At 34.5% G+C, this 10,143-nt stretch overlaps 1 protein-coding gene across 1 annotated transcript; it reads left to right on the top strand.

Annotated features, from left to right (window-relative positions):
* The first annotated feature begins 4,561 nt into the window (after positions 1-4,561).
* Positions 4,562-9,090, top strand: LOC110096773 (cationic peroxidase 1-like). Its single transcript, XM_020822848.2, has 3 exons — positions 4,562-4,783; positions 5,075-5,269; positions 8,349-9,090. The coding sequence occupies exons 1-3, from the start codon at positions 4,562-4,564 to the stop codon at positions 8,919-8,921; spliced, it is 990 nt and encodes a 329-aa protein (XP_020678507.1). The 3' UTR covers positions 8,922-9,090.
* Positions 9,091-10,143: the final 1,053 nt, after the last annotated feature.

Genomic DNA, 10,143 nt, shown 5'->3' with positions numbered 1-10,143 from the left:
ATTAGAGTTCCAAAACAAAGAAGCAGCGGAAGGAGGATTGAATCAGAAGGATCTGTTGTTATTGAGAAGCATGGTAGCAGAATTAAATACCAATCTGGCTAGAATAGCAACCTGGTGGAGACAAAGATCTAAATGTCAATGGATGGAGGATGGAGAAAAGAACACAAGCTATTATCATACGATGCATCAGCCAAGAAGAAAAGTAATAAGATCCTGCAAATTGCCAAGGAGGATGGTTCACTGGTCTCTAATCAGGAAGAGATCCATGGTATCATGGAAAACTTTTTCAAGCAGAAATGGCGCAAACGGCATTGTGAATTGAATAACTGTCCGAATTTCAAAAACTCTGAGTGCATTGAGGAAAATTTGAAGAACATTTTAGACGCTGAATTCACATTGGAAGAATTGAAGTTCACTCTTAATAATATGGGGAATAATAAATCTCCTGGTGCTGATGGGGCTAATGCCTATTTTTTCAAAAATTATTGGAGCATTGTAGAGCAGGATACTTGGAATGCCGTGAACTATTTATTCAGAACAGGGGAGATGCCTGAACAATGGAAGGAAACGGTTGTTGTGTTAATCCCAAAAATTCAAAATGCTAGAGAATGTTCTAAATATAGACCTATATGCTTGTGTCAAACAATCTACAAGATGGTGGCTGGTATGATCTTGAATAAATTTAAAAACTGCTTGCCGAAATTAATATCTGAATTCCAGGGAGCTTTTATACAAGGGAGAAGCATCTCAGACAACTACATTATTGCGCAAGAGATGGTTAGTAAGATGAGATCTTCAGTTGCTAAACCAGTTTTTTTTATTATTAAAATCGATATGGAACAGGCATACGACTGTATGTGCTGGGAAACTCTTGAAAAGGTTTTGAAATTGACAGGATTTCCGGACAAGTTTATACGGCTTATCCTTCAATGTATTTCAAACCCAAAATTCTCCGTTGTTATTAATGATAAAAAAAAAACATAATGGATTAATGCTCAATGTGGCTTCAGGCAGGGGTGTCCGTTATCACCTAGCCTTTTCATTTTATGTTCAGATCTCCTCTCCAAAGCTATTAGTGAGTATAAAGAACAGTGGGAATGAAACTGGCTCCAAATACAGAGAAGATTACCCACTTGTTGTATGCTGATGACGTTTTGGTTACTGCTAAAGCTTTCAGTAGGAATGCAAGAATCTTGAAGAAAATTTTCAAAACTTACTGCAGATGGACAGGTCAGGTGGTTAATTCACAAAAATCCATGGTTATCTTTGGTAACATTGTGTCCAAGAACAGAAGAAGGAAAATAATCAAAATTCTGGAATTCAAGGAAGTCAAAGAGTTATACTATATGGGAATTAAAATGGTTCTCAGAAGGTTAAAAGCTGATGATTACAATAGCACCATGGAGAAAGCAATGAACAAGCTTAATTCTTGGGGAGCTAAATGGCTATCTCTAGCTGGAAGAATTCTTCTCGTGAAAACGGCTTATTCGAGTATTTAACTATCAGGTGACACACTCCCTTATTCCTAAGAGTATATTACTAAAAATTGACAATATCTGTAGAAACTTCTTGTGGCACAAAGATAATGGGAAGCAAGGGGTACATTATATTGCTTGGGAAATTCTATGCCTACCTACAAACTTAAGGGGGTTTGGCATTCATGGAGCTGCGGTAAGTCACGGACCACTAAGATCGAGAATGTCTTGGATGTTCCTGCAGAATAAGGAATCTCTCCTTCACAAATTTCTATTAAAAAAATTTGAAGCAATAAGATGGGAAGATAAGGTGAAGAGAGGTGCTTCTATAGCCTGGAAATTAATTAAAGATGGAATTGAACATCTAAAACCAATTGTTAGATGGTAGATTAACAATGGTCAAAGTATCAACATAAATTTTAATATTTGGATACTTGATAGAAGCATTAACAGATGACCGGCATTGTGCAATACGATGGACACTGAGGATAAGAAAGATTCTTTTCTTATGAATGAAGATGGGAACTGGAATTCAGGTAAATTAACTGAATTGTTTTCATAAGATAAGGTAAAGCTAATACTGCAAATGGAGAAGGGATCAAATAATGCTGAAGATAAAGTAGAACTTATTCAATCCAACACAGGGAAAACGGTTTCGACATTAAGCAATGAGGCTATCTGGTTTTAGAAGGAAAGTAAGTTTACCAAGCACATTTGGCTGAAGAAGCTGAAAGTGGATCAGAAAGTATACTTGTTCTAGTGGAGAACATTGAACGGAGCTTTACCGACAATGGAGTGGCTTTGTCACAGGAAATCACTACAGGAAAATCACCCATTTCCGACGGTAATTGAACCTTTTCCGGCGGTTTTGTATTTTTCTGGCAGTTTTCCGGCGGTTAAGTGACCGCCAAAAAAAACGGCGTAGGAAAATAAATTCCGGCGGTTTTTTACCGGCGGCAATTTATCTCCGGCGACTTTTTCGGCGATTATAAATCGCCCAATTCAAATTTTAAAAAAAAAAACCCTCATCGCGGCTCGGCACCTGCTACCAGGCGCCGCGCCCAGCTCCCGCGTTGCCCGCGGCTACCGGCATTCCCGCGGATGAGCTCCCCCGCGCGCGCTTCGGCGGCTGCCGCCGCAGCAATTGCCGCGTCCCGCGAGCTTCGGGGCTGCCGGCCTTCCCGCGCTTTCGCCAACTGCCGGCCCCCGCGCGCGCGATCCCTGCGTGGGCCGTGAGATTCGAACCACGTGTCCTCGTGAAAATTTCAAGCATTCCCACCGGAATTGGCCATTATGTAAATATGTAATTCAATGTCAGATTATTTTTTATTTTAAAGTATATTATGATCAAAAATCAATTAATTTTTTAAATGATTTAAATAATGAAAATATTTATTTAAAATAAAAAAATAATATTTAATTATAAAATAAAAAATAATAACTAACATATTAATTTTAAAATGAAAATTAATTAAATTATTAATATAAATTTTAATAATTTTTTGTTAAATCATTTAAATAGTAAAAATTTTAGTCATTTTCATTAAATTTTTAAAATCCGCCGGAAAAATGAAAAAGCCGCCGAAAATTCCGCCCGAAAATTCCTTGGGAAAAAACCGTCGGAAATGCGCCGGAAAGCCGCCGGAAATGTGTCCACCGGAAAGCCGCCGGAAAATTCTCCCGGAAATCAGTGGTTTTCCTGTAGTGAATTAGCTGATTCTATAGAATGTTCAAGAGACTGTCATGAGAATGAAAATGCAGAGCACGTTCTTGTAAAGTGCAAAAAGCTGAAGGATTTATTACAAGAATTGAGGAAAACTGGGTTCAATGTTCCTGAATTCCAAAACTTGGAGGAATGCATTAAAACTTTAGAGAAGAATTCTGGAAAAGGTCTCGTGATGATTTATGCAGTGGCTGTGTTCTATAGCTGGAAATCTAGAAATTTGACAAAGCATGAAAATGCTGAAATTCCAGTAGCATATGCGGTTGCTAAAATTATATCGCATTCTTCTCATCTCCACTCTAATCCAATTGAAAAGAACTGGCTCACCAACCAGCATTTGCTGTCCAAATCTTGGTGTCCCCCTCCTCACGCTTGGATTAAGTTGAATGTGGATGCTACTCTTTCGGTTAACAACTTGGCAGGTATTGCTGGTGTTCTTAGGGACGACAAAGGGAGATTAATATGTGCTTATGGTAGAAAGCTAACTCATTGGGATATTGCTCACCTGGAATTCAAAGCTATCATGTCTTTTGAAAACAACATTCAAAATTAGTTTTGTGAATACAAGGGAATAATCATTGAAGGAGATAATGTAAATATCATGAAGATGATTCAAGATTCAATCAAATTGAAGACCAGCAAAGGTACCAAACCGGACATTTCTTTCTTACAAGTTTTCAATAATTTGGTTTTTCTTTTTGCTCATAGAGAATGTAATAGATCGGCAGATTTTTGTGCCAAGTATGCTTTGTTAGGAGATTTCTTTTGGGATTCTTTTATTGAATCCAATATTCCGGCAAGTTTCGTTGACTTGTTCAGGAAAGATTTATCTTTGTAAGGTTCTTTGTTTTCCAGTTTAATGCAATTGCATCTTCTTCAAAAAAAAAAAAAACCAAGCAAACTCAAAGTATTCGTAATGCACTACATTTACTTTACACTACATTTTCTTTTTAGGCAAAAATGTAAAAAATAAACCAAAGTATTAATAGCTACTTTAAAATCATAAATAATAATAATAATAATAAATATGGAACAATATACAGAACTCTTGCTAGATAACTTTCTTATGTTTCCACCCATCACCTACCATCCATAGCCTAATAGAAAAACTTTGCTAACAAGAACAAATTAACACAAAGATATAATGCAAATCAAAACGTGACATCACCAACTTCATAGCAATGAAATCGATCCTTAAGAAACAAGAACACCTTTGCCCATTCGTCTTACATAAGAAAGAGAATGTCCAATTCAATAAAAGATTGATAAACAAAGAAAGTTGGTGAATTAAATCAACTATATATTACTGTGCTAACGTAACACACTGTTGTTAAAAATAAGAAGAGTTCATACATAGAATCAAATGGCGAGATCTCGAAAGGTGTTGAGCAGCTGCTTGATTCAAATTACGGCGTTCTCTTGCTTGTTTTTTATGGCCATATCACAGCTTTCGCCGGATTTCTATAGAGATATTTGCCCACAGGCATTGCCTACCATCCGACTTGTTGTCTACGCTGCCATTTTTAAAGAACCGAGAATGGGCGCATCTCTTCTTCGGCTACACTTCCATGATTGCTTTGTAAATGTGAGCTTCCAAAAATTAATTTCAGATTTCTTTCTACTTAAAATTTTTTACAAATTTTCCAAACTCACTAATTACGTGGAAGGCTTCAATTATTTCTTTGGATAAAAAATTGTTAATTGGATTGCGAACAAAATTAAATTTTTTGCTGACAAAAACATTGTAATCTTGCATATTAAGCATTATTTAATATGAGATGATCTTTTAAGAATATTAGCGATTTTTTGTCTTTGATAAATAATTGATCCACTAGACCATTATTCTTCTAAGTAAATCTTCATGAAAATTTTATAGGGTTGCGATGCTTCAGTACTACTAGATGACACACAGAGTTTCACAGGAGAGAAAACAGCCGGTCCTAATAACAATTCATTGAGGGGCTTTGATGTTATTGATGAGATCAAAGCTGCTGTTAACTTGGCATGTTTTGGAAATGTTGTCTCCTGTGCTGATATTCTTGCCGTTGCTGCTCGTGATTCTATTGTTGCTGTAAGTTTCTTGCAAGTTAATTATTTTAAGGATTTAAAATTATGATAAATTAATAGGTTAAAAGTTCACACTTTTCAGGCAAGATTAAGATTTCATTTTGGCCGGCTTTATTACTGCTTCTTAAAGCAGTATTTTAGTTAAAAAATTAAAAAATTTGTACTGAAATGACCGTTACTAGCCTAAATGCGACTAATCTTCACACTCTTTCATTAATAAAATCAAATTATTAAGTCCACTTTAATTTCACACTCAAGAGCTACATTTTTGTTTCTTTTCTTTTGAACATTTAGGCCAATTAAGTCTAACTCATACACATATCATATGCCTATGACTCAAACCTGTGATCTCTTAGTTGATAGTCAAAATTCTTAACAAATATATCAAAATGAGTTGCATAACAATGTGTTCTTAAGATTTTATTCTCATATAGAAAAGTAATAGTTTATGACATTGCATAGAATTTCTTAATTTGTTTTCATGAACTTTTATGCATATGTAAAATGGGGAAAATTGGTTCTTATTTTTGAGAAAGTTTGTATCTACCTGCTGCCACTCCAAAATGTGCGTTTGACGGCGTAACAAATTTTGGATCATTGACTCTCACAATTGCATAATTTTTATTTGGCATAAATAAAAAAATATTTAGAATAATTATCTTCTTATGAACTTCATTTCAACAACAAATTTAATAATTTTCCGTATATGCTAACTAAGGCTTGGTTTGGGACGGCTTTTTTACTGCTTTCTAAAAGGGAATTTTAGTATAAATTTTTTTATTTTTGTACTAAAACTCCATTTTAGTAAGCAATAAAAAAGCCGTCCCAAACGAAGCCTAAATTTTGTAAAAAAAAAAATTGTCATGTTATATGCATGTAAGAAAGCCTCAAACCTTCCTATCACAGGTGTCATTTTCAAATTTAAAATTCCTATGTCATGATATCTAACTAAAAAATTTATTGGGTGAATCTTGAATTTATTAAATTATTTAGCGGTAAAAGATATATGTTTGTAATCAATTAAAATTTAAATTGCAGTAGCTTTAGAAAAATAATAAAATTTATGCCTCGTTTGGGACAGCTTTTTTTCTGCTTCTTAAAGCGGCTTTTTAGTACAAAAAATAAAATTCTTGTACTAGAAAGCCGCTTTATGAAGTAGTAAGAAAGCCGTCCCAAACGAAACCTTAAATTCATTGAAATGTCAAAGCAATTTCAAAATAAGTTAAAATTATTAAAATTCTATATTTTACAGCTCCTAAACGTACTTCGTCTTGCCATAAGCTCTTCTATTTCGAAATCGTGGAAAATAAAATTTGGAAAGCCTTATTTATTAATATGGGCCTCCATTACATTTGCACTATACGACCTTTTGAGGCTTAAGATTTATTTAGGATAATTTTTTATTATTTTAAAGAACTTTTTATGCTCAAAAATTACTTTCTTATTAAAATTTTAAAAAAAATGTATATTTTCTTAAAACAATTTTAAAATTATATTAACATACAGCTACATCCACCCTAAATTGACTATTAAAATTTAAATTCTCCAACAAAACATATTTCACAAAACTATAGCAAATATATTTGAGTGAGATTTCTTTCTTGAGTGCAAGCAAATCAAGATTTTTAAAATTATCCTTACAAACAGCTACATCCACCTTAATTTGACTTTTAAAAATCAAATTCTCCAACAAAACATATTTCACAAAACTATAACAAATATACTTGAGAGAGAATTCTTTCTTGAGTGCCAACTAAATCAAAAATTTTTTAAGCATGGATGCTTCGTTTGGGACAGTTTTTTATTGTTTTCTAAAGCATATTTTAGTACAAAAATTATTTGTTTAAAAATATTTTCTTACTAAAATATGCTTTAGAGAGTAATAAAAAAACTGTCTCAAATGAACCCCGAGTCTCTTGATCATTAATTAAGAGTAACTCCAAATTTGATTGATCAAATTTCTGAAAATACTGAAGTTAGTCACAATAGAATTATTTAGATTATGATTAATATTATCAAAAAGAAAATCATTTGCACAAGCAAGATGACTTTGATTAGGAGTGTCAAAATGGGTCAATAGGTCGGGTTTGGGTCCAACCAGACCTAACATGGGTTCAAAAGGATCAACTTGAACTCGATTAGATTTTGCAAACGGGTCAAGAATTCCAACCCAGGCCTGATACCAGCACGTTACGGGTTGAACCTAACTGGACCCGTGAAGGCCAGGTTTAATCCTCGAACTCGTGGCCATCTCCGTGTGCACTGTACACCCAAACCTGACTCGATTTTAGAAACATGTCGAAAACACAAACCTAAATCCGACCTATATGGCAAATGGGTTGATCCGAAACTGAATCTTTCAAGACGATTTCGCGTCAGATCAAATTTTGACACTCATACTCGGAGTTTTTTTATTGGGAGACGCCTCATTAATTTGATTCCTTGTTGTAGCAATCTGAATGGCAATTAGATCTCTTTCATTGTTATTTTTAGATAAACATTCTGAGGAAACATTTTGAGGTGAATGAATTAATTATAAAGGTTTGTTATAGGCCAAAAATAAACCAAAATTAAAACAAAAAGTTGATTTAAAATGGGAATTTAAAATCGTTTACTGGTGAGCGATTAAAACCCTAAAAATTTCATCTGCCTAACTTCGTAATCACACGCAGAAGAATTTATAAATTTTTTAAGACAAATGAGATCATATTTATTACAAAATATTTTCTTTTCTGCAAGTCAATATACTTTAAAGAATGCTCCACTTATAAGTAGGTTTTTGCACATTTTATTAAAAATTCATATTATATTATAATTTTAATATGTAAGCTGATGATGCGCAAAAAATTTTCAATTAAATGCTAAAATAAGTGACCTATTCGCAATTGGGTTCATTTTAATAAGATTTTAAATTGAAAAAAATTACAATTCCAATATTCTAATATGTAAACATTGATATTATTTAACATTAAAATGATATATAATTAAATATAAAAATTTAGACATTAAAAATGTAAATATAAAAACAAATATTGGTAAGAAAGCAAAATTTTAAATCCCCTTCGTTTTTTTATCTTGAACAGCTAGGTGGATCTCCTTACGAAGTTCTACTCGGCCGTCGCGACGCCACGACTGCAAGCCAAGCCGCCGCGAACAACGACCTCCCCGCCCCCTTCTTCGACCTACCCGCCCTCGTCTCCAACTTCGACTCCCACGGCCTCAGCCTCCAAGACCTCGTTGTCCTCTCCGGTGCCCACACCCTCGGCTTCGCCCGCTGCCTCATCTTTCGATCGCGCATATACAACGAAACCTCCACCATCGATCCTGCCTTCGCCCGATACTTACAGGCGCAGTGCCCGCCATCCAACGGCGGAGGCGACGACATTCTCGCATCGTTCGACGACTCTCCCGCCCGCTTCGACGCGGATTACTTCGACGCCTTGCGGCAGAGTCGGGGGGTTTTGCATTCGGACCAGCAGCTCTTTAGTGGAGATGGTGGCGAGGCGGACTCCCTGGTTAGTTATTATAGTGAGAAGAGGGAAGCGTTTTGGGAGGATTTTGGGGCTGCTATGGTTAAGATGGGGAGTTTGAGTCTGCTTACGGGTGGTGATGGGGAGATTAGGGAGAATTGCAGGTATGTGAATGATGCTAATTGATTGCTCTTTTGAGAGGATAGAATTGGTTCTCCATGTTTTCAAACATTCATTATGACAGAAATGACTGATCTGTAGATGAAAGTATATATATATATATATAAATCCATAAATATTTTTTTGAGAGAATTGTTGCAATTTCCAGTAAAAACCAAAAGCACAACAATAAAAAAAAAAAATTATGTAAAAGCTGCTAATCAAACAGACAAAAGAACAACTGATGGAAGCAGAGCAACCGAGAGAATAGGACAAACGGAGAGCTTAAATAAATCTCAGTTCCTCTAAAATCAATCCACAATAATATCACTACAAAGGAATCCATCACCTTTGAAAGCCTTTCATACGAAATTACCGAAGGGTGCGGAAGAACAAAGTGCTTGAGGAAGTAAAAAATTACAAACTTCTATGATCCATATGAAAGCAACTTCCAAAATAAGAAACAATCCAGGCAACAATCACAAAAGAAAAAAAAGTTTATTAAAATTAAAAGCATAAATCCATATATGACAAGGGGAATATAAGCAAGTATCCCTTACATGGAAAACAAAGATAATCCTCCTTCTACGTTAGGGATATGTAGCTTTATATTTTGGGAGTGATGGGGGAATATTATGAGGGCAAAATATATTATCTCCAAAGAGAGAAATAAATCCCTGGTAAGCCCAAAATATATACAAATGATGCATTTTTCTTTTAAGCAGATCATTGAGAAATTCAACGTATTACCTGATCTGGATATAAATGGTGACTCTTCTCTTTTTAATAATGGTCAAATAGATGAATCAAGATATATCCAAGAGATTTCGCTCATATGGCAAGAAAAATTCCATAATATAGCAAGATAGTCATTTCTAGCAAAAAAAAAAAAACTTTCAAAATGTGTAAAACACATTGAAAATTCAGGATTCTAGGAGACATTTATCCATTGGTAAAATCTCATTACAAATGCTTTCTATCGAACAAAAAATCTGTCCAAAACGTTTTTGGTAGATTTTTTGTGCAATATCTGCCGCAGGCTACCTTCAGGATTGAATATCAAAATAAATTTGAAATATTAAAAATAGATGGATCCCGATTGAAACTTTATCAAGTTTATTGAAATCTTTTTCATAAAAAGTGTAACATAATGTGTTACCGGTAAATTTTCTGTCAGAAATATTAACAACAAAAAATCCATCGGAAATCGTACCACTCGTACAGGCAAAATTTCTAGGGAAAAAAAAAA

Source organism: Dendrobium catenatum, unplaced genomic scaffold, assembly GCF_001605985.2.
Source record: "Dendrobium catenatum unplaced genomic scaffold, ASM160598v2 fragScaff_scaffold_1023, whole genome shotgun sequence".
Classification (NCBI taxonomy): Eukaryota; Viridiplantae; Streptophyta; class Magnoliopsida; order Asparagales; family Orchidaceae; genus Dendrobium; species Dendrobium catenatum.
The sequence above is the reverse complement of the archived record's forward strand: the minus strand, read 5'-3'. Positions and strand labels throughout refer to the sequence as shown.

Excerpts from the sequence above, each read along its gene's own strand:
- LOC110096773 (XM_020822848.2), top strand. The coding sequence starts at position 4,562 with ATGGCGAGATCTCGAAAGGTGTTGAGCAGCTGCTTGATTCAAATTACG. Across the intron at positions 4,784-5,074 it reads TCCATGATTGCTTTGTAAAT|GGTTGCGATGCTTCAGTACT; the intron begins GTGAGCTTCCAA and ends AAAATTTTATAG. Across the intron at positions 5,270-8,348 it reads CTCGTGATTCTATTGTTGCT|CTAGGTGGATCTCCTTACGA; the intron begins GTAAGTTTCTTG and ends TATCTTGAACAG.